Genomic DNA, 23,833 nt, shown 5'->3' with positions numbered 1-23,833 from the left:
GCAATTAGTGCAATAAATATTAATATTATTAATATCAATAAAGGTATTACAACACAAATAGATAAAGAATAAAGAATGCATGGTCAGAGTGCATAAATCACTGTGCATATTCATTATCAATGTACTTTAAAATAAGGTTTAATTTGTTAACATTAGTTAACTACTGTAGTAAACCTGAAATAAGAAAATTAATTATTGCACTGTGAACTACAATGAACAAACAAAACAAAAATGACTACATTTATTAACTAATATGAACAAATACTGTATTGCTCATTGTAAATGTATCTATTGCTCGTTGTAAGTTTATGTTTGTTAATACATTAACTAATGTTAACAAATGAGGTTTTTTTTTTAAAGTGTTACTGAATGTGTAAACTGATGTTATTCTGAAAATCAGCTGAATAATTAAAATAATGGTTTGCGTGATTATCATGATATCTACATTTATCATGTGGTCTTCTAGAAGGTCCTGACTCAAACTTAGAACTGACACTGCTGTCCCCCATTAAAAAGATACTTACTAGACTAAGATCACACACAAGATTCACATTTTGTCTTTACATAGCATCAAATTTAAATCTGGAATGTCATGAAAAAAATCCTAGAAATAAATTGTACTTGAAATAAACTTTCTGTATCGACAAAAAGAACCAGTGAAGAATATCAGAAGACAATCAAAAAATCGAAGGGCCAATCTGGAACAAGTCCATCAGAAACAACTGCTTCTCAAAGACTATACAGGCCACCAAAAATACATGTTGCAACAAATACTTCACCAGGATTACTGGTTGACCTGTGATACTATTGATCTGGCCAGCTACCTCATGTCAAAGGACAATGTGCACATGGACGGGTTTCAGTCTGTTCTGCACTTTAGTGCTACTCTAAATGGAGGAATTGTGGGAACGCCAAAAAATAAGTTTGTGCAGATATTAAACATTCTGCAATATTTTTTTTGTCATGAAAATCAGCTCTCTGTGTATGACAGCAAAATGCATATTTTGCATATTTGCATATGCTGTATGCAAGGGTCACTCGAGAGGAAGAAACTGAGGCAAACATGACCAAAACTGCGATACCTGTTAACTGTGTTTGCAGAACGGCTCATAACAATGAGCTCATTGTCCAGTGCTCCAAATTTAAAGAGTGGTATCACCCCACATGGGTAGATATACCCAGAAGTGTGTAATGATCATGTCTGGCAATGTTTCAAATGCCACTGGCGATGTAATGGACAGTACATAAGGTACCTTTTTATTTATTTTCTTTCCACAACTTTTGCTTGTAAATTAAATGTGTCTGCATAATTGCAACCTTGCAGTTTTCTCTCAAAGTTTTATTTGTGTTTTAAAAGAAATAAAAAAGAAAAGGAGTAAAATCCAGATCCCGATTTATTTATGTTCGTACGAAACAATAATAAGAAATGTTTTCTGTAACAGTGTAACATTATGCCAATTATTTGGCATAATTACAATTCTTAAATTAAGAATTGTTCATTTTAAAAATTATTAAAATGTTTGTGAATAATACAAAAATAAGTTCAAGAATACACTTAAATGTTTCAAGTGATATTGCCTTTATTTCCTCTACATCTGTACAGCTAAATAAATTGACAATTGGAACCCTAACCCTAGTATCCGGATCAGTGTGAACAGAATCAACTGAAAAAACAAGTAAACATCTAAAGGAAAATGTTTTATGAGTATGAATGAAAATTATCTAGATATTAACTAGCTATTTCATATCACAGCACAAATAATACAATTTGAAGTTTCTGGTATATATATATATATATATATATATATATATATATATATATATATATATATATATATATATATATATATATATATATATATATATATAGGCTTGAAAGTCCTCGTAAAGATTTCTGACATTTGAATTTATGTATATAGAGATTATCTAATAATCGTAATAAATTTAGCATAAAAATGTCCTTACGTATTCACTTAGTAAGGAGAGCTGAACCCAAATTAAACTTATGGATGACAAAAAAAAGTTCCTAACCCTAATGAGCCCAATTCAGAATAAAGAGCAAATAAGTAGGAGAGAAATCTGCAAAAGATGAAGGTGTGTATGCAGCTCTATCACTCATCTCATTATGAGGATAGTATAAGGTGATGCATTTAATGAAATAGGCTAAAATTTTTTTTACATCAATTAGGTTATGCTGTTGCCTGCTATGCTTAGAGCAAAAATACAAATTTTTGCTTGCATAACAATATAATTTATAGTATGTAATTTATCATAATTTGTGTAGCAACAAAACAATTTATAATTAATAACTAGTCTAGTTGGATTGTCGTTAAACAGCACTTGATTTGGTTATGTTTAATTGAGGTGATGTCATAAAGGTTTTCTGTGATTGTACTGAACAGGTCATGAACTGAGTTCAGTAAATGGAATCTCCGGTGGATCTTAAAAGGCTAATTTAAAAGACATATTATAAGGATATAGATGCTGTATGTATCTTATGGCTACAATTAGCTAAGGAATTATTTTATTCTTGGTTCTGGAGTTGGATAAATTGTGCACAATGATGTGTATTTAGTTGAGGAATAAATGCATTTAGGGTGATTATTTAGGCACATTCAAGCTAGAAACGCCATTGCCAGTTGGTGGTATCTACTTATCACGAACATACAGTTCAGCGTCAGTTCAACAAGCAGAACATTTTGAGAGGAATAAACGATGGAAGGCACTCCTGACTCGAACTTGCCTTATTTGCAATTGTTGAAAAGAAGGTTTTGGGCTCATAATAATTAATTAGATATCAATCAGTGTTTAACTCATTAATATCTATTAATAGTTTGGTGTGCTATGAGTAACATTAGAGTCTTTTTAAATAAACTGAGTTGATTAAGCAAAAGTCTTGTGATAAAAATTATAATAAGACATTATAGCCATAATACCTCATAGTACTTGGATACTTAAGTACATTTGAAGTAAAATCATTTTACTGGAATCATATTTTACTTACTGTCCTCTACATCTGCCTCTTTTACACCAACTACCTGCATGTCTTCCCTCACCACATCCATGAACCTCCTCCTTGGTCTTCCTCTTTTCCTCCTTCCTGGTGGCTCCATCCTCAGCATTCTCCTACCGATATAATTCATGTCCCTCCTCTGCACATGTCCAAACCATCTCAATCTCGCCTCCCTCACCTTGTCACCAAAACGTCCAACATGCGCTGTCCCTCTAATAAACTCATTTCTAATCTTGTCCATCCTCGTCACTCCCAACGAAAACCTCAACATCTTCAGCTCTGCTACCTCCAGCTCCGCCTCCTGCCTTTTACTCAATGCCACTGTCTCTAATCCATACAACATCGCAGGTCTCACCACAGTCCTATAAACTTTTCCTTTCATTCTTGCAGATACTCTACTATCACAAATCACTCCTGTCACTCTTCTCCACCCACTCCACCCTGCCTGCACTCTTTTCTTCACTTCCCTAACACACTCTCCATTACTTTGCACTGTTGACCCCAGGTACCTGAACTCCTCCACCTTCTTCACCTCTTCTCCCTGTAACCGCACCCCTCCACTGCCCTCCCTCTCATTTACGCACATATACTCTGTCTTACTCCTACTGACTTTCATTCCCTTTCTCTCCAGCGCGTACCTCCACCTCTCCAGGCTCTTCTCAACCTGCTCACTACTCTCACCACAAATCACAATATCATCCGCAAACATCATAGTCCAGGGAGACTTCTGTCTGACCTTGTCCGTCAACCTGTCCATCACCACTGCAAACAAGAAAGGGCTCAGGGCCGATCCTTGATGCAGTCCAACCTTCACCTTGAACCAGTCTGTCGTTCCTACTGCACACTTCACTGCTGTCACACTGTCCTCATACATGTCCTGCACCACCCTAACATACTTCTCTGACACACCTGACTTCCTCATACAATACCACAACTCCTCTCTTGGCACCCTGTCGTACGCTTTCTCTAAATCCACAAATACACAATGCAGCTCCTTCTGTCCTTCTCTTTACTTCTCCATCAACGTTCTCAAAGCAAATAAGGCATCTGTGGTGCTCTTCCTCGGCATGAAAGGTAGCTGGTAGCATGGTATGTTAGTATATAGCTACCATGGTAGCTCAGTAGTTCCGGTGCTAAATTACTGCTCAAAAGTTTGGCCTCGCCAAGCTTGGGTCCTTGAGCAAAGCCTTTAACCCTCACTGCTCCAGGGGCACTCTATCATGGCTGACCCTTGTTTTGACCCCATGCAAACAAAGAATGTCACTGTGCTGTAATGTATATGTGATACATGTGCTATTCTATTCTACTCTACTTTGTCCACCACTGGTGTATCAATCCAATTCCGTCATGTTGAGGAATCTGATGGCTTGGATGTGAAGCATGAATGCTTCTGTACCACTTTCCAGATGGCAGCAAGTGAAGAGTGTGTGTGAGTGGTGTGTGTGACCAGCCACAATGCTGGTGGCTTTATGGCAGCATGTGGTGTAAATGTTTTCCAGGTGAGTGAGTGCGGGTAGAGTGTGATGAAGATGGCATTGTCGGTGGAGTGGTTTGGGCGGTATGCGAGCTGCAATGGATCTAATGTTACAGGCAGCAAGGTCTTTATGTGCCTCATGATGATCCTCTTGAAGCACTTCATGATGATAGAAGTAAGTGCAATGGGACGGTAGACATTAAGGCCAGATGGTTTCTTCGGCACAGGGACGATGGTAAGGAATGCAGAATCTTGGGTCTTCAGGAGCACACTCACCTTTTCAGTTATCCACAGTTTCTGGTTGGGGCGTAAAATGTTCTTGGAGACAGTGATCACTACAGAATGCACTTGCTGATGTAGCTCATCACTGATGTGAACTCCTCCAAGTCTGTGAAGTTGCTGTTGTGGTCAGAAGTGACCGTGCTTTGAATTCTTTTGTACAATTTACAGAAGCTATTATTTTTCTAACAGATTTTTAATCTAAGGACGTAAATTTTGATTATACTGTTTTACTGTATACTGTTTTGTTTCTTGTGTTAATTTAATATTTACAAAGCCAGAGCTATTCATTGTAAACCCAGGCTTAGATTATTCTTTTCTGATATTAAGTCCTTCTTTACTTCCTTTAAGAACATGTCAGAAACTTTAAACCCGAAGGCCTCAAAAACGTATATGTTTTGTGATTTATTTCTTGTTAAATTCTTGTTTTCAATAATATAAAAAAAGTCTCTGTGGTCATCAAAGAAAACAGCCAATCACTGTTCGAGTAAGGCCGAGTAGGCGGGGTCTTCATGTCACTCTGTTATCTGATTGGCTGCCGTCCTCTTCGAGCTTTTTTGAAAACTATCAAAACAGTGGCAGCAGCAGCAGCGCTGAACTTGAGATAGGAGCTCACAGGCTAATCGGTATGTATTATTATTTAAACGCCATAGGTTAGCATAATTAACATAATTAGCCGTGTTGATATTTACTCGTTAGTTTACCAGTGTGTGGTGTTGGCTTGTCGAAAGCGAGACGTTAGCCAGCTTTCAAGGTTCATATAGACTTGCTGTAGAGCTGCCGGAAGCTAACAAGCTAGCTGCATCAAAACCGAATAAACACAAGGTTGTGTGTGAGAGCTAATCTTATAAATGGCTTCCATTCGTATTTCATAGAGAATATGTTAATTAATTACAACTCTTACAACTTATATGAGAGAGAGACACACACACACGATTTTACTGTGTGTGTGTGTGTATAGGTGATGAGGGTCAATGAGTTTGATTCCTCCGAGGAAGAGGATGATGGTGATGAAGAGTCCTACACGCCTCTACAGATCTGCTGGTAAGGAAACAAAATCACCACTACATTCATTAACATTAACACACATTTCAGCCTCACACCTGACAGCTCTACTACTCCTTTCGTTGAAGTGATCTGTGTGTGTCTGTGTGTGTGTGTGTGTGTGTGTGTGTGTGTGTGTGTACGTGTACAGGTTGTCCTTGTCAGCAATTGAGTGCTCACAGTTCCTTGGTATATGCTCCTTACCAGGTAAACCAGGATGTTACTCTGTGTGTGTGTGTGTGTGTGTGTGTGTGTGTGTGTGTGTTCAGATGATTTAGGTGATTTTATTGTCTGTCTTGTCCTGTCAGGATGCAGATATAAAGACATCAGGAGAAACCTGGAGAAAGACATAGGCAAGTCTATTACACAAACACACAGAAATCATTGGAAGGGGTTTCTGGAATGCCTTTGTGTTAATGTGAGCCGCGTGTGTGTGTGTGTGTGTGTGTGTGTGTGTGTGTGTAGGTGAACTGCATGTGCAGGGTATACAGGACGTGTTTGTGTTGTGCGAAAGGGCAGAGCTTGTACGATACAGAGTTCCATGCTTGTTAGAGAGTTACACTCGGAGTGGACTCAGCGTGCACCACCTGCCTTTTCCTGATGGAGGTGTCCCTGAGATGCCCCAATGTGCTCGCATCCTGGACGAGCTGCAGCACTGCTTACACACCCAGCGCCGCACTGTCATCCAGTGAGTCACGAGGAGATATGCTATGAATGAAGAGGAGGGCAGGGCCAAGAATACATATCCTGCCTCAATCCCTTAGCCTGGAAAGTGTATCATCAATAATAAGTTTGTGTGTGTGTGTTACAGCTGTTATGGGGGTCTGGGGCGCTCAGGACTCAGTGAGTGTTACTTTTTTAAATGTTTATAGAATTTAAATGTAAATATATATCTGAGCATTTTACCTGTGTTACAGTTACTGCATGTTTGTTGCTGCATCTCTCCAGTACTATGACTCCCACTAAGGCCATCGAGATCCTGAGAGAGCTGAGGGGACGTGGAGCCATTCAGACAGTCAAAGTGAGGCTACGCCCCCATATATATATATATATATATATTTTAATTTATTATTATTATTTTTTTCCTCTCGGTCTGTCTCCCCAGTGGAGAGCTCATTCCTTACTACACATACACGGTATTATACACAACTGTTCCTCTCATCAAATGTCATGTTAAATACATTAATAACAGCCCCTCCTGACATCAAACATTGGCCACACAGCTTCATATTACATAGCTTTCCTACACATCATGTACACCCACCCCCCTTTGTCTTTTCTTTTTCTTCACAGCAATACAACTTTTTGCACGAGTTTCGGGAGAAGTTTGCAGCTTATCAGGAAACTACAGAGTCCAGAGCCTCCGAGAGAGCTGTCTCCAGATAGCCCCGCCCCCAAACCCTGCACCTTCAACCCTTATTTAACCAGGAAGTGATACGGGTCTGAGCTCGAGCCATACATACAGTAAGCGTTCACACAGCAGGGGTTTTCTGTTAGGATTATGGGACAGATTTTTTTTTATGTAAATGTGGAACATGGGGGTGCCAAGAATTATTTTTTTTGTATAGCGAGCAATGGATCACGTCTGAAGCGGAGTTTTTCCATCTGAACTGCACCTTGAACTGGATTTTACACACACATGCAAATTAATTTAATTTAAACACACAGTTCTACTGCAGAGGAATAAATGTGTATGCCTGAGCGTATTTTTATTTGGTGCTTTACACAGCTGTGTGATCACATCTGGAAGCATTAATAATTCTATAAAACCAGTCAGTTGGTGTCTGTGGTTCTGTCTGAGACTCCAGTATTACCCTAACATCCGAGACCTGTTTCACATTCACTCACACATACACAGAGCTCATTTTCAGCTCAGGAAAGGGAAAGAAGGGGAAGTTCTCTAAACAAACATTTCAGAAGACTCAATCTTTATTGGCATTTCTTTGGAGGTGCTCACACACACACACACACACACCAGATGTAGGGAGTGTGAGATGAGTTTAGAGTGAGTTGTATAGAGTGCGTGTGTAACACTGCACACTGTCACAAGCCATTTTCACCAGAATGTGTGTTGCAATGCTGCCACAGGGGTGTGTGTGAGTGAGTGGGGGTGTGAGTGAGTGAGAGAGGGGGGGTTGGGGTTGCCTGGCTCCTAAGCTGGAAGCTGAAATACACTTTTGCATGTTGCTCCGAGTGCAGCGTTAATACAATCACATGAATAGAGTGCCCAGAGGATGTGTAATAAGAGAACAAACCCACACGCACAAACATAGCGGTCATGGTGGTATCAGAAGTCTCACATAAAATCAAGAAAGTCCACCATTTTGGCTCTATTTTAAACTGCAGAATTAAGGTCTAATTACAGCTCTTAAACGTTCTCACAAAAGCCTATGCATCACAAGTTCCACTACATTGTTACCAAATTGCCAACGAAATGAACTACGTCTGATTAGTTAGTGCACCCTGCATTATGGGTTTGAGCCAGAGTGGCTGACAGGTTCCTGACCAAGGCTGTGTGTTGTATTAATGGTAATAACACACACACAACCCCCTCCCCCTAACCTTACTGTGCATACTTCACTCATTAATTACAGAAATTAAAATTAAATGTGCACCTCAAATTATATATATATATAAAAAAAAAACATTGGCACAAAAACAGTTAAAAATAAACAAAAAAACTTATTTAAAAAAAAAAAAAAAAAGGTGAAAATTCGGGAGTCGATGGTGTTCAATATGTATTCTCTTTTTCGTGCTCTGTGTGTGTGTGTGTGCGCGCATGAGAAATGATGCACTGCTGTACCGATGGCCGATTGCATCCTTTACATCATCCCTGATTAGGGAGTAGAGAGCAGGGTGTCCGTTTGAAACAGCCGCACAGAGAAAGAGAAGAAGAGACGGCCAAATTCCAAATCCATGCTCTAGTGTACACTGTCCAGTTTAAGAGCTCACCAACACGTAGATCATCCTACACACACACACACAAACATTTTCACAATGCTGTAACAATAGTCCCCATATAAAACCCTGACACTCACTAATGTGTGATTTGCAGTGTAACCCATGACAGTGTTAAGACATGTCCATAATTTTTGGTGTTGGTAAACACTACAGGCTGTGTTCCAAACCAACATACTGCTGAAGTAAGCAGTGCATTAGAGGTTTGGGACAGGATAACAGCATGGTTGTAATAATAACAAGGAAAGATCATCATACTTTATACTGTATTAAACTGTTTAGAGAGAAGGGTATGTGGCTGTGTGTGTGCTGACCCGTAGAGATAGTAAAAGAAGGACAGCAGGTAGAAGGCGAGTTTGCACCATCCCTCCTTTTGACAGTATGCCAGGATGTCAGCATTCATGATGGTGGTGGGATCATAGAGACCAGGACCACTCATCACCGGGCGAGTCATATACCTGCAACACACAATATTGCTTATTCAGATGTGTCCAAAAATAAGCACTGCGACTGGTTGCAAGAGATGTGAAAGCCCACCCACCTGTAAACGTGATAGGCCAGCAGGGGCATGTTGAGAGCGAGGGTAAGCCACTCAGCAGCACAGAGGAACATCACACAGAAGAACACATGGATCAGGTATTCAGGCAGCACCAGCTGAAACACACACACACACACACAAACTACCATTAATCATAGATACAACAAACACACACCTTCACAAGTGGAAGCAGACAAGTAAAACACCAATAGTACCATAAAGACACTTTGCAATAATGTGGGTGAGAATATATGTGAATAGTGTGCATCAGTCTATGAGAAGCATGCAGATCATGAAAGAGACCGAGTGTGTGTCTGTGTGTGTGCAAGGATTACCCAACAAACTATACAAATCAAGTTGAATAAAATAAGGGAACAAAACAACATTCTATTACCTCCACACCACCACCTCTCTCGCCCCGTCTGTTCCCCCGCACCCAGCTCTCTCGCCCCGTCTGTTCCCCCGCACCCAGCTCTCTCGCCCCGTCTGTTCCCCCGCACCCAGCTCTCTCGCCCCGTCTGTTCCCCCGCACCCAGCTCTCTCGCCCCGTCTGTTCCCCCGCACCCAGCTCTCTCGCCCCGTCTGTTCCCCCGCACCCAGCTCTCTCGCCCCGTCTTTCCCCCCGCACCCAGCTCTCTCGCCCCGTCTTTCCCCCCGCACCCAGCTCTCTCGCCCCGTCTGTTCCCCCGCACCCAGCTCTCTCGCCCCGTCTGTTCCCCCGCACCCAGCTCTCTCGCCCCGTCTGTTCCCCCGCACCCAGCTCTCTCGCCCCGTCTGTTCCCCCGCACCCAGCTCTCTCGCCCCGTCTGTTCCCCCGCACCCAGCTCTCTCGCCCCGTCTGTCCTCCCGCACCCAGCTCTCTCGCCCCGTCTGTCCCCCCGCACCCAGCTCTCTCGCCCCGTCTGTCCCCCCGCACCCAGCTCTCTCGCCCCGTCTGTCCCCCCGCACCCAGCTCTCTCGCCCCGTCTGCCCGATACCCAGCTCTCTCGCCCCGTCTGCCCGATACCCAGCTCTCTCTCTCTCTCTCTCTCTCTCTCTCCCTCCCCCTTTACCCCAATACTCAGCTCTCTGTCCCTTGTCTCACCCTATACCCAGCTCTCTCTCCCTGTCTGCCCCATTCCTGACACTCTGTCCCCGGTTGCCCTTATTCTTCTCCACCCCTATACCCTTACTCTCTCCCCTGAATACTGAAGTAACAAGACCTCTAATGTGTGTGTAGCATGCAGAAGTCACAGATGAGTGTGACATGCGCTCAGTCTTTGACAAAATGAAAATCATATGGCATGCAACAAGCATCTGAAAGTCTATACAATCACCACCTGGATTTCTCTTGCATCTCTCTCACTCACTCACACTCACTCACTCACACGGCTGATCTGTTGTACCAACCTTCAGCGCGAGCCTGACTCTCTTAATCTTTTTCACCCTCTCAACTGTCTGTGTGTCGATCAGAGACGGAAAAGAGAAATAAAAACGCATACAGAAGAACAGAAGAACAGAGGGGGTTAGTGTGTGTGTTTGTGTGTTTGAAAGCCGGCGCCCACTGAAGATTAGCACAGGTATTATTCAGCACAGGCTAGTGACCAGTCAGGGTGCAATGGAACATGCGCGCGCGCGCGCGCACACACACACACACACACACACACACACACACACACTACACTCACCGGGTTTAGTGTGTTACACTGGTCTATAGGATTCTTGTAGTCTGTCTTCAGCTCATCAAACGCAATGATCTGTAACACAACAACAACTTTTAGGGCTTTTTGTGTTGATTGTAGTAACACACCCGATTCCCAGCCATGTCAGGTAGTTAGGAAAAGTATAACTCAAAGAATAATGAATCGATTTAATGAAATGCGAATATGAAAAAGAGAATAATTGCTACAGTCACCACTGGCTTGCTCATCAGGGATAAACAAACGTATAGGCAATGAACTTACATTTTCTGTTATACAACCTTATAACCACTTTATATGTGTAAAGCTGCTTTGAGCCAAAAAAACCCCCAAAACTCTATACAAACAAATAATTGAATTATAAATATAATTATGAAAAGGTCCCAGAACTGACGAAGGAAACGGTTTAATGCTAGAAAATCGAAAATAAATAAATAAATCAGACTAATTGGGTCTAATTAGACATACACCCTTAAAAAAATCATAGATTATATTCAAAAGGCATTAAACTAATTCATTCATATTTATGGTTTCTTTGAGAGATCAGAAATGTAAACATGATTATAACGTTTTGAGATAAACCCTAGGATTAGCCGCTAGCATTAAATGACTACCAACCCTCGTTACCCGGCTGATGATGGATTAAGAACTCATGTGTTAATTAATAAACCCATTAAATACTCCACAATCACAAGAGTGAAATCTGCAGAAAGTCGTGTTCGATACTATTATGCTATTATGAAAAATAAAAATAAAATTAAATGTGGTGCATTGTGATTGTTACAACACTAAACTCCGGGCTGGGTGCAATTCCACACATCAGCACTATGTAGTACACAAGGAGAATGAACCCGCGCACTTACACTTACACTCCCACTCACTGTGTAGTGCACGAGAGAAGTGCGCTTGCACACGGAGCCCCAGCCATTAGCCACATCACATCACACACAACCAATTCATCTCAATGGGTTTTCGTTTCCTCCATATTTTACTCACGTGCCAGATGGCGAAGAAGATGAGCGCCGCCGTGAGAAGCAGAGCGAGCATATAACAAAAGGCCGCGAATGTGAACGCCATATTTCTTTTAGCTAGCTATAACGTTAGCTGTCTTGAAGCTAACCCCAGGAACCGCTGTCGCCTCACGCCGAAGAGCGCAACTGGGCATGCGTGGGGTGAAGGGGGTGGTGCGGGTTTGGAAAGATTGCGCGTGCGCATTCTTTGGGAGTCGCCGAAAAAAAAAAAATCACGTACCTCAGTCATCAACTCACGAGATTTTGAAAACAACAACAGTCAAATTACAATTTCAATATACAATTTCCTATATATCAGGACCGGTTTTAGACATTTGGAGGGACTGGGCAAAATTTATATTGGTGGCCCCCTGCCTCAAAACAATTAAAAAGCACTTGATACAAATACAACTTCTAACCTTTTTTATTTATATAAATTCTGTTATTAGTACTTTTTATATACTTACTTAAATGCGCATATTATTTTAACTAAAAAAAAAAAAAAAAATTATAATATGAAAGGTGATCTGGACCAGCGCTTCTTCTTGTTGTTGTTCTTGTTTTCTTGACCAGCGAACTTCCTTCCTGTTCTTTGGCTCTACTTCCTGGATTAAGTTCTTCAACTGTTTAATAAACCTCACATGGATTCTACTCCACCTGGTTGGGGGTATATGTTACAGAGCACTTCACCTCCGGAGAATCAGGCGTAGATCCAGATACTACAGAACCTTGTGAGTTCCCAAGGAGAGATGCTAGCAGCATGCCTAGTGCAGCTAAAGGTACACCAGACTGAGAATAAACACCTCCTACAAGCTCTGCAGGCTATGCGCCAGAGATCTGACACAGCCGCTGACTATGCAATGAAATTCCGGACCCTGGCAGCTCAGAGTTGGTGGAAAGACACAGCCCTCCGAGCAGTTTTCAGAGAAGGATTAAACCCCATGCTTCAGGCAGAAATGGCATGTAAGGGCCAAGATATCCCACTGTCCCTGGTATTTCACGCTAGTTATTCAGCTGGACAACTAGATCCACAACCCTTCAGCCCAGCTTGGTACTATCCCCAGGTATCTTAAACCTAACGCTTCAACCGTGTTTAAATTTTCATAGACACAGGATAGGCTGTCAACTTAATCTACCACCAAGTGGCTGAAGAGCTCCACCTCCCAATAACACCTTGTGATGCATCCCTGAAAATCACTTCAGTGGATACTGGGCCAGTTGTTGGTGGCTACATCACCAATCAAACCCTCTCTATAACATTACGTGTAGGACTGCTCCATCTGGAGGAGATTAGTCTATTGTATATCCTACCTGACAAACCAATTATCCTAGGGTTCCCTTGGCTCCAGGCCCACAACCCCTTGATCTCGTAGGAACATAGGGAGCCGCTACAAAAGTCCCAGAGGTGCAATGAACACTGCCTGGAACGGAACCTGCCCTAGCCCTTCCACGGCACCTCAATAGAGAGCGCAAAATCCCCAATGGCGATTACCATTCCCAGGGAGTACCATGATCTGGAGGCCACATTCCAAGAAACGAGCTAGGTCACTTCACCCACATCGCACATGGAACTGTAAGATAGAACTCCTCCCCAAGATGGTCTCCCCACTTTGCCACATTTACCTATTGTCAGGACCCAAAACTAAGGCTAGTTTTACATCTAGGAGGCCCTGGAGGCAGGATGGCCTCACCAATGCACCAGCAGTGTTTCAGTCTTTTATTAATTAAATATTTCACAATCTCCTGACCTCCTACATCATAGTATACATCGACAACATACTAGTCTATGTCATCAGTCGCCATTGGGTGGAGATGGATTATATTTTTACCGCCGCTTTATTTGTGAATACATTACACTTATGTAGTGAGTGGTTTGGCCAACTCACCCTGTTAAGGGGGAGGCCTAAGAAAGATAGTCAAAAGAAGCATAGCATGCGTTTTATGCTTTTTAAAGAAAGGTTCACCATGGCTCCAATCCTACACCTTTGTAGTAGAGGTGGATGCCTCCAGCTGTGGAATCAGGTGTGTACTCACACAGTGGCATGGTAATCCAGGCAAACTTTACTCGTGTGCATTCTTTTCACAGAAACGAATGACGGACGAGAGTAACTATGATATTGGGAATTATGAGCTGCTTGCAATCAAAGAGGTTTTTGAAGAATGGAGACACTTGTTGAAGGGAGTCATGCATGAGTGGCCCTGTTCAAGGTTTGACTTTACTGTGACCTACCGCCCAGGCGTGAGGAATGGCAAGGCAGACGCCTTTTTACAACAGGTCGCTCAGCACTGGGCATCCAGGAATCCATTGAACTGGTTTAGAGCACCTTTTGGTGGCCATCCCTCCAGACGGACTTAAAGAAATACGTGGATACATTTGTCACATGTGCCAAAGTCCACACCCCATGCCAATTACCATACGGCCTCCTTGAGCCACTCTCAAGACCACAACACCGTTGGTCACACATCACGCCACTAGAAACAGCCAAGCTATTACTTCACCATCATCTTTTGTAACTACAGCCTGCTAGAGGACATTGTCTTGGATCAAGGAACCCAATTCACCTCACAGATTTGGACTTGGGGATTCAAGTGAGCCTTACAACTGGATACCACCAGCAAAACATTGGGGACATAGATGGGGGTTGACTCCAATACCTTGTGGACTGGGAGGGGTACGAACTGGAGGAGCACTGTTGGGTAAACCTGGAGGATATTTTGGACTAATCACTGACTGAACAATAACCACAATAACCATCCTGACTAACCCGCCCCCCCGAGCCCGGGGAAGGCCCCGTTCGAAAACACCTTAAAGTGTTCCTAGGATGGGGGATTCTCTAACAGCCCTGACTGCAGTTTCCCTTCTGCTCCACCAGAGAAAACCTTCACCTGTATTCTGAACACCTCAGGGTCAAAGGTCACTTCCTGTTTGTAGCCTTGTTATGCTATGCTAATGCCTCACTGCCTTGCGAAGTATTGTTTTTTTGTGTGCATACCAAGCCTTTTCATGACCATAGCCTTTTCTATTTGTTTACTTTGTAGACTGATTATACAGGTAGTCCTCTATTTAGGAGAGACGTTGCGACAACCCCATTGTAAGTAAAAAATCTCATAAGTTGAAGATGGTACTATGACTGTGACAGTCTTTCCTGCTTCATGCTGATTTATTATTTAAATTTTCTGCTCTAAACTGATGACTTTCCTCTTCTATTTTTTACTACAAGCAGGAGATATACTTGGAGCTCTTATTACTAAAATTGCTGTTTGAAACAGAAAAAAAAATATATATTAACACTGAGACAAATAAATATATGTACAATTTTGTCGTATCGCTATCGTAACATCAAAAAGTCGAACCATAGTAACTCGGGGACTGTCTGTCTATCTATCTAATCATTCTTTTCTTTGGACTGTTTATTCAAAATTCAACACCTGTTACTGAATGAATGGATATTTGGTGCTACCCATATGAGTCTGGTTCTTCTCGAGGTTTCTGCCTCATACCATCTCAGGTACTGTAGTTTGTCCTTCACCACAGTCACCATTGCATCAATCATCAGGAATAAATTTATAAGTAACAAACCTATAGGCATTAAACTTATCCATTCTTTTATTTTTTCACAAAATATATTGCCTTTTTATTTACCATCTTTATCTTAAAGCTACTTAAAAAAAAAAAAAACAGTGATAAAAGCACTATACAAATAAAAAATAATTGAACGTGTGTTTATATATTATATATTGCCCTTTATTTCCAAAACCAAACAATTGTAGCTTTTCTTTTGAAGCAACTTTTTTCATGCATTCTTATGAGATGGATGTAGAGCTGATGCCTGAGTTGGGAATAATTAAGCAGTGAGATTGTGACATGAACTGGAGTTTTATTGGGAACAGTGAATACAGCGTAGAAACCATGGAAAAATACAAATATCCAACATACACATTACAGGCCAAAAACCCCCCCAGAAATAGTCTACAGATCACAAACATTTCGAATCCAAAATACTGAATTCTTATGTTTATTTGGAAGGTAAGAAACGCACACATTTGTTTATAATGATCACATTCACAGGTTATACAACGGACATAGTGTGCTTTATTAGAATGTAGAAAGAGAATATTTGACTAATCGTAGTAGACAATAAAGTAGGAAATAAAAGTGTGTGTGTGTGAGAGAAAGAGAGAGACAGAGAGAGAGAAGAGGATGATGTGTACATCAGGAGATTATAATTTGTGTTATAACTGTGCTATAACCACATGACCATCTTATGGCAGTACATGTGATTTATCTGGAATGTAGTGAATAAATCTGATCAGATTTTTCACCAACACACTACATCTAATCTCGACTCTGTCTCAAATCCTACAGAGCACAGGCTCTGTTTTAATAAGACTTCCTGTTTTTCAGAGTTCATGTTTGTGTTACCCAGAACTGTACGTAAGAAGAGATCACACGCAGAGTGACGCTGGAATGGATATCAAGAGTCTAAAGTGAAATTACGTTGGACATCTCTCACTAACCACCAAGATGTGCTTTAATCTACTTTTCTGATTTAAAGGACACTGACAGAAGGGAAGAATTGTAAAACACTTTGGGATCTGTTGGAAATTTGAGCCCACAGATATACAATGCATTCTTTTTTGCATATTCATTATATCTCATATGTTCCCTAATTTAACTAAATGCCCTAGCTCTTAAATGTTCCCTAGTTTCCTGAATTCTGATTTCCTGTCTCAATCTGTTCCTTTAGTGTCTTAATTTTTAAGATGTGCCCCAATTATTAAAAAATATTTACAACAGAGGATCTGTTCCAGTCACTAGAGTTCAGCACTATATGGTGTTCTTACTACAATATCCCAAACTGGCATATTGTTCCTTGATGGTGGTTATCTGCTGTTGGAGTGCAAATAGTGCGTATTCTTGGTATGTATTACCCATGATGCCCTGCTAATAAAGATTCTAATGTCAGTCTGCAGGTTAGAGATTAAGTGTAATTAGCACTATGGTGCCAAACACCAGCGTTTGGGGCACGGCCTTATTTCTTCAGCAGTGGTTAATGGTGATTAAGTCGAACACAGCAGCGCAAGTGGAATGCTCAGTTAGGTCGTGGATGGCAGTGTTTTCTTTCCTTACAACTAAGACTACAAGATAGTCTGTTTTGAAAAAAAAAAAGAAGAAAAAAATTAAAGGTGTTTCTGTGACATGTGGAAGTCTGGTCAGGATTAGCGTCTGTTATCTCTGTAGCATTCTTTAAACACACTTACGCACGCACGCACACACACAAACAAACACACATACATACAAAGGTTAGTGTTAATTGGACGATGGTCTCCTCTTGTAGGCGGAGTACAACCTTGTGTTCATCGATGCTGTGACAATGGTTTTTAACGGAAAAAGCCGAGTTTCTCTCTCAGCCACTCCTCCGTTAGATCCTCTGTGTTCCTGATCTCAAACACCTGCATCGCACATGTGCGCGTGCGCACACAAAAAATTTGAGAGCGTACACACTTATCCAGGTTCATCGGATTCATTATTACTGATCCTGAATCTGTCTTGATCTCTACACATCATTTTCATAAGCTTCCTCTCACTAAATCATCTCGCCATCATCATCATGTTAAAAGTGTGTGAGGATTTTAATTACACATTCGCTCAAACAAACAGACCAAGAGCTACCTCTGCTGCAGAGGATACATTTATTAGAATTACCAGCTTCAGGAACCACTGATTAGGCCTCATATTTGAGCCCATGTAAACGCTTCTCAGAGTTCATGGGGCAGGAAAAATAGAAACATCCACTATTCAGCGTGGGTCAGGCTTTTAAGGCCCAATAGTGGCAAAGAAACCGTTTTTTTTTTTATTAGCAAAAAAGCAGAAAAGATTTGCTTGGGCCAAGAAACACAAGGAATTAACATTTGAACAGTGGAAAATAGCACTGTCCGAATTTTGCATTTTTTCTAACTGCCTGGGTTATTTAATACCTTTTTGTTTACTACATAATTCCATGTGTCCTTTTATAGTTTGGATTCTTTAGTATGTACAATGTTGAAAGAAAAAAAACCCCCACTGAAGCAGGTGTCTTTTTTTTTATTTTATTTTTTAACTAGTATTGGTATATTGTTTATAGTCAATCCTCAGTGCAATAATTAATTTTACACATTACAACTTCTGCCACGGCAGGGCCCCAGAGTGAGGCCTCTAACCCTCACCTGCTCATGTGTGTAAAGGAGATCATTGTTAAATTAGATAATTAAATGAGATAATCGCTTTTGATCAGAGCTTCTACCACATGTGGAAGTAAATACATTCTTATAAAACATGTTTTGTGTGAACATGAAAGTGTATGTGCATGTTTTAGCACTAACCTTGGTCAGTTCCACAGTCTGCACCAGTTTGTTTTTGCTTCCAGCATACATCATCTGCTGCTCTGGTTTACAGCCTGACATACACACACAGCCAATCAATGACATGCTAAAGAAGCAAAGGCAGTGTTTGGATGTGTTCATTGAGTGAGTGAATGAGGGTGTGGGTGTGTGTGTGTGTGTGTGTGTGTGTGTGTGTGTGTGTTACCAACTGGGCTGGAGAAAATGAAGCAGAGGGGATATGACACTCGGCCATCATCATGCTGGTATTTATAACTGTACACTAAAAATGTGCTTATGTTAAGGAGCCACTGCACACTGTGTGTGCGTGTGTGTGCAGGTTAAAAAAAAAAAGTAATAAAGGATATCTGGGCTGTCTCTCAGGCAGTTCGTCCTTCAGCTCATCAGGAGAAATGTCCTATAGCCAACCACACACACACATACACTTGTTACATTAACTCATTTCGATTGCATGTTGAAAATGAAGCTGCTGAGTGGTCAGCTAATGTGTGACATTACCAGCTGGCAGTTTAAATGTCCAAATGTATAAAAATCCATAAATAGACTAAAAACTGCATACCACGCACACACACACACGCGCGCACACACTTACTTCATACTCCTCATCCAAGACCACCAGCTGTCGATCTTTATCGATCTTCACTGCAACAAACACAGAAGAGTAATGTGTGCGAGTAATAAATATAGTGAGTGTGTGATGATTATAGAGTTTGTATGATGATTATAGTAAGTGAGTGTGTAATGATTAGAGTATGCACAATGCTTATAGAATATGTGTACTGATTATAAAGTGTGCAATGATTATAGTGAGTGTGATGATTATAAAGTTTTTGATTATTATATTGTGTGTGTGATTATAGTGATTGACATCTATAGTGAGTGATGATTATAGTGAATGTAATGATTCTAGTGTGTGTAATTCTAGTGAGTGTGATGATTATAGTGAATGTAATGACTCTAGTGTGTGTAATTCTAGTGAGTGTGATGATTATAGTGTGTGTGTGTGTGTGTGTGTGTGTGTGTGTGTGTGTGTGTGTGATTATAGTGAGTATGTGTGATGATTATCACACACTCACTATAGTGATGATTATAGTGTGTCTGTGTGTGTGCATATGTGATTAAAGTGAGTTTGTGACGATTATAACGAGTGTGTGATGATTATAGTGTGTGATGATTACATACAGAGAGTTTGTGATGATTATAGTGTGTGATAACTATAGCGAGTGTGTGTGTGATTATTATACTGCAGTAACTGAGTGTGACTCACTGATAATGGCAGCATTGCTAGTCTCCTTCCTGAAGCGAAACTCCCTCAGCTTTTTAACCAGGTCTCCATCCACCTCACACACAACTAAAGATTCACTCTGTATGTGTATATATATATATATATATATATATACATACACACACACAGTTAGAGAGAGAGAGAGAGAGAGAGAGAGAGAGAGAGAGAGAGAGACTGTTTTGATCTGATCACTGGTGGGTGTAATTCTTGTGCCACGTTGTTGCTCTGGTATGCTCTGGTAACCTTTAGCTTAACTTTTCCTCTAACTTCCCTCTTGACAATAACCATGAAATTCATATGTCTATGCTGTGATTCATATTGTACACATGAACATCTGAACATAATTCAAGTGTGTGTTTGTGTCTTATCAACATCTAATGATTAATAATATAAACAAGAAAAAATCATTATGACAACAACACAGTAAAATAGTTTTTCACAGTTTACACACACACTACTGTCTCATTCTTTCTGCTCTGCTCTGGCGTGTTATAGCACGCACATACATACATACATACATACATACATACATACATACATACATACACACACGCGCGCGCGCAGATACATGCATGCATACATACATACATATATATATACACACACACACACACACACACACACACACACAGAGCAGGGCGGAACTGAAGTGCTCAGCCACTTTTACACACACACACACACACACACACCAATCTCCGCATCAGGGTGTTCTGAGCCCCACTCCATCAGAGGTCCGGATAACACACACGAACACATGTATGCAGTAAGTGAATTAAAATCCTTCTCACCATTTTGACGAAGCTCAGACTCACACTGCACAACTCAATCTGTTTCTCTTCTTTTCCCTTCCTAGACTCGTGACTTCGCATCACCCAATCATGGAGCACGCCGGTCTCCGCGCGCGTGACGTCACACGGGAGGGGTTCGGCCCGCGTGTTTGGTGTGTGTGCCGGTTCTCCCATGGAAGGGCAGAAGAGCGGTAGATTTTGCTAAAATGGAAATGGCAGTGGTCAACACTTATTTCAGGAAGAAGGACGATGGGGTATTGGGACATGGGGTATATCGGTAGGAGAATGCAGGTAGTTGGTTTGAAAGAGGCAGATGTAGAGGACAGGGGGTGTGGAGACGGATGATCCGCTGTGGCGACCACTAATGGGAGCAGCCAAATGAAAGAAGAAAAAGAATATAGATTTCTGTCACTTCCTCCGGGCTTTATAGATTTCTGTTTCTGTGTGTTATACTCTATTTAATATCATGCACTAATAAGTAATGCATTCATATTAATCACATTATTACATGCATTACATATATTAGGGCTTATATCATATTTTTTATATACGTGTGTGTGTGTGTGTATATATATATATATATATATATATATATATATATATATATATATATATATATATATATATATATATATACACACTATGTTATTTTTTAATCACTAAATATTTGTTTTACTGCGCCAAGTCTCAAATCAAGCACCAAAATATGCATGATGAACACACCCGGCAAGTAATCCCGTCCGTGTGGAAACATAGCAAAAATAATTTTTGTTTGGTGTCTTGATAAATTACATAATGTAAAACACCACAATTACTTACTACATAAGAACATTAACAAGAATATTTCACCTTCAATAATTCTTCTTCTTCTTTCGGCTGCTCCCATTAGGGGTCACCACAGTGGATCATCTGTCTCTATACTCTGCCCCTATCAAACCAACTACATGCGCTGTCCCTAATTTCCAATCCTGTCCATCCTCGTCACTCCCAATGAAAATCTCAGCATCTTCAGTTCTGCTACCTTCAGCTCCACCTCTACTCAATCCTACTGTCTTTAATCCTTACAATGCAGGTCTCACCACAGTCCTATAAACTTTCCCTTTCACTCTTGCAGATAATCTTCTATCACAAATCACTCCTGTCACTCTTCTCCACCCACTCCACCCTGCCTGCACTCTTTTCTTTACTTTTCTAACACACTCTCCATTACTCTCCACTCTCTCCATTACTTTTTTTTTTGTATAAACATCTTTTTCTTTTGTCTCACATACATATATCTTTATATATCTTTTATATCTTTATATTCTTATATTTTATTTTATATAGTTTTTTTATACTTTATTTATCTGCCTTCTTTTTCCCCATCCTATTCCCTCATGCCGGGCCGTCGTAATAAGCATTTCATTGCATGTCATAAACTGTATGTATGTGTATGTGATGAATAAAACTTGATTTGATTTGACTTTGCACTGTTGATCCCAGGTACCTGAACTCCTCCACATTCTCCACCTCTTCTCCCTGCAACCGCACCACTCTACTGCCCTCCCTTTCATTCACAAACATGTACTCTGTCTTACTCCTACTTGCTTTCATTCCCCTTCTCTTTAGCACATACCTCCATCTCTCCAGGCTCTTCTCAACCTGCTCATTACTCTCACCACAAATCATCTACAAGCATCATAGTACATGGAGACTCCTGTCAGAGCCGATCCTTGATGCAGTCCAACCTTCACCTTAAACCAGTCTGTCGTTCCTACTGCACACTTTACTGCTGTCACACTGTCCTCAGACATGTTCTGCACTACCCTCACATACTTCTCTGACACACTCTTCCTTGGCATGAAACCATACTGTTGCTCACAGATGGTCACCTCTCAGCCTGGCTTCCACTACTCTTTCCCATAACTAATGGTGTGACTGATCAAATTAATTCCCCTGTAGTTACTGCAGGTCTGCACATCTCCCTTATTCTTAAAGATCGGTACCAGCTCACTCCTTCTCCATTTTCCAGGCATCTTCTCACCTTCCAATATCCTGTTAAACAACCTTGTTAAAAACTCCACTGCCATCTCTCCTAAACATCTTCATGCTTCTAACGGTATGTCGTCTGGTGCAACCAACTTTCTACTCTTCATCCTCTTAATCACTGCTCTCACTTCCTCATTACTAATCCTATCCACTTCCTGCTTCACCATTCTTAGTGTCCAACTTCTCATACAGCTCCTCATAAGCCAAGGAAAAATCACCTACATGCCCTAGGCACACCTTCTACCACTTCATATAACTCACTCCAGAATTTTTTTTTTCACCTCCATCTCACAACCAACTTGTGGGGCATAAGCACTTATGACATTTATCAACTTCCAGATTCACATTCATCACCCTATCAGAAACTCTCTTTACCTCCACTACACTCTTACTGTACTCTTCCTTCAGAATCACCCCTACACCATTTCTCTTTCTATCCACACCATAATAGAACAGTTTAAACCCACCTCCAATGTTCCTGGCCTTACTCCCTTTCCACTTGATCTCCTGAACACACAACATATCTACCTTTCTCCTCTCCATCATATCAGCTACCTCTCTTCATTCACCAGTCATAGTGCCAACATTTAAAGTACCAACCCAAACCTTCACTCTCCTACACTTCTCCTTTCCCCGCTGTCTCTGTAGACGTCTTCCTCCTCTCCTTCTCCTCCTTCGGCCAACAGTAGCCCAATTTCCACCTGTACCCTGTTGGCTAGCGATACCTGTGGCGGTCGTTGTTAACCCGAGCCTCGACCGATCCGGCATGAAATTATCTTTAGTGATCCGCATATTTGATTTGGCGCATGTTTTACACTGGATGCTCTTCCTAACACAACCCTCCCTATTTATCCGGGCTTGGGACCGGCACTAAGAGTGCACTGGCTTGTGCAACCCTAATGGCTGGGTTCTCTAGTTTAAATTTATATAATCTACATTTGCATTAAACCATAATTCCAAGCAACTATAGCCTGCTGATAGTGGAAATTATGCTCTATTATGTTAAAGTGACATGAATTTCAATATACATGCATAAAAAAAAGCATGGATGCCACCATGTTTGTCTTTTTTTAAAAATAAGACCTGTGACTGTGATATGACATGTATCAAGATGTGTTTACTATCGATGCGGTTATGCTGCAGCCATGTTTATTTGATGTTAAAATTGGAGGACCTTAGAGTTGAGAATCCTATAAGTTGAATGCAATATGTTTCATTATTTTTTATACATACAGCTGCATTATTGCATTACAAAGCCCACTGTTTGTCTTCTCTGTTTTTATGTTAGAAAATTATTATTAATATGGCATTTAACAGCACCGGAATGTGGCCAAAAAAACAACAACTCTTGCTCTT

General features: G+C 40.9%; 3 protein-coding genes across 3 annotated transcripts; 1 reads left to right on the top strand and 2 right to left on the bottom strand.

Annotated features, from left to right (window-relative positions):
- Nucleotides 1-5,310: 5,310 nt before the first annotated feature.
- On the top strand, nt 5,311-7,582 carry cdkn3 (cyclin dependent kinase inhibitor 3). Its single transcript, XM_083540172.1, has 8 exons — nt 5,311-5,591; nt 5,728-5,810; nt 5,962-6,017; nt 6,119-6,163; nt 6,276-6,498; nt 6,622-6,653; nt 6,728-6,831; nt 7,104-7,582. The coding sequence occupies exons 2-8, from the start codon at nt 5,731-5,733 to the stop codon at nt 7,194-7,196; spliced, it is 633 nt and encodes a 210-aa protein (XP_083396298.1). The 5' UTR covers nt 5,311-5,591; nt 5,728-5,730; the 3' UTR covers nt 7,197-7,582.
- A 139-nt stretch (nt 7,583-7,721) lies between these two features.
- cnih1 (cornichon family member 1) lies at nt 7,722-12,165 on the bottom strand. Its single transcript, XM_083540158.1, has 5 exons — nt 11,982-12,165; nt 10,974-11,042; nt 9,310-9,422; nt 9,083-9,226; nt 7,722-8,778 (listed from the first exon to the last, which is right to left on the bottom strand). The coding sequence occupies exons 1-5, from the start codon at nt 12,060-12,062 to the stop codon at nt 8,751-8,753; spliced, it is 435 nt and encodes a 144-aa protein (XP_083396284.1). The 5' UTR covers nt 12,063-12,165; the 3' UTR covers nt 7,722-8,750.
- Nucleotides 12,166-15,853: 3,688 nt separating this feature from the next.
- On the bottom strand, nt 15,854-20,584 carry gmfb (glia maturation factor, beta). The gene is given in 7 exon segments (XM_083540173.1): nt 15,854-17,449; nt 18,359-18,432; nt 18,564-18,678; nt 18,681-18,773; nt 18,969-19,018; nt 19,644-19,740; nt 20,450-20,584. Coding segments are annotated over 7 exon segments (504 nt in total). The 5' UTR covers nt 20,453-20,584; the 3' UTR covers nt 15,854-17,377.
- Nucleotides 20,585-23,833: the final 3,249 nt, after the last annotated feature.

This window comes from Silurus aristotelis (genome assembly GCF_946808225.1).
Source record: "Silurus aristotelis genome assembly, chromosome: 4".
NCBI classification, from domain to species: domain Eukaryota; kingdom Metazoa; phylum Chordata; class Actinopteri; order Siluriformes; family Siluridae; genus Silurus; species Silurus aristotelis.
The sequence above is the reverse complement of the archived record's forward strand: the minus strand, read 5'-3'. Positions and strand labels throughout refer to the sequence as shown.

Excerpts from the sequence above, each read along its gene's own strand:
- cdkn3 (XM_083540172.1), top strand. The coding sequence starts at position 5,731 with ATGAGGGTCAATGAGTTTGATTCCTCCGAGGAAGAGGATGATGGTGAT. Across the intron at positions 6,164-6,275 it reads AAACCTGGAGAAAGACATAG|GTGAACTGCATGTGCAGGGT; the intron begins GCAAGTCTATTA and ends GTGTGTGTGTAG. Across the intron at positions 6,832-7,103 it reads GAGCCATTCAGACAGTCAAA|CAATACAACTTTTTGCACGA; the intron begins GTGAGGCTACGC and ends TTTTCTTCACAG.
- cnih1 (XM_083540158.1), bottom strand. The coding sequence starts at position 12,062 with ATGGCGTTCACATTCGCGGCCTTTTGTTATATGCTCGCTCTGCTTCTC. Across the intron at positions 11,043-11,981 it reads TCTTCTTCGCCATCTGGCAC|ATCATTGCGTTTGATGAGCT; the intron begins GTGAGTAAAATA and ends GTTGTGTTACAG. Across the intron at positions 9,227-9,309 it reads CTGGCCTATCACGTTTACAG|GTATATGACTCGCCCGGTGA; the intron begins GTGGGTGGGCTT and ends TGTGTGTTGCAG.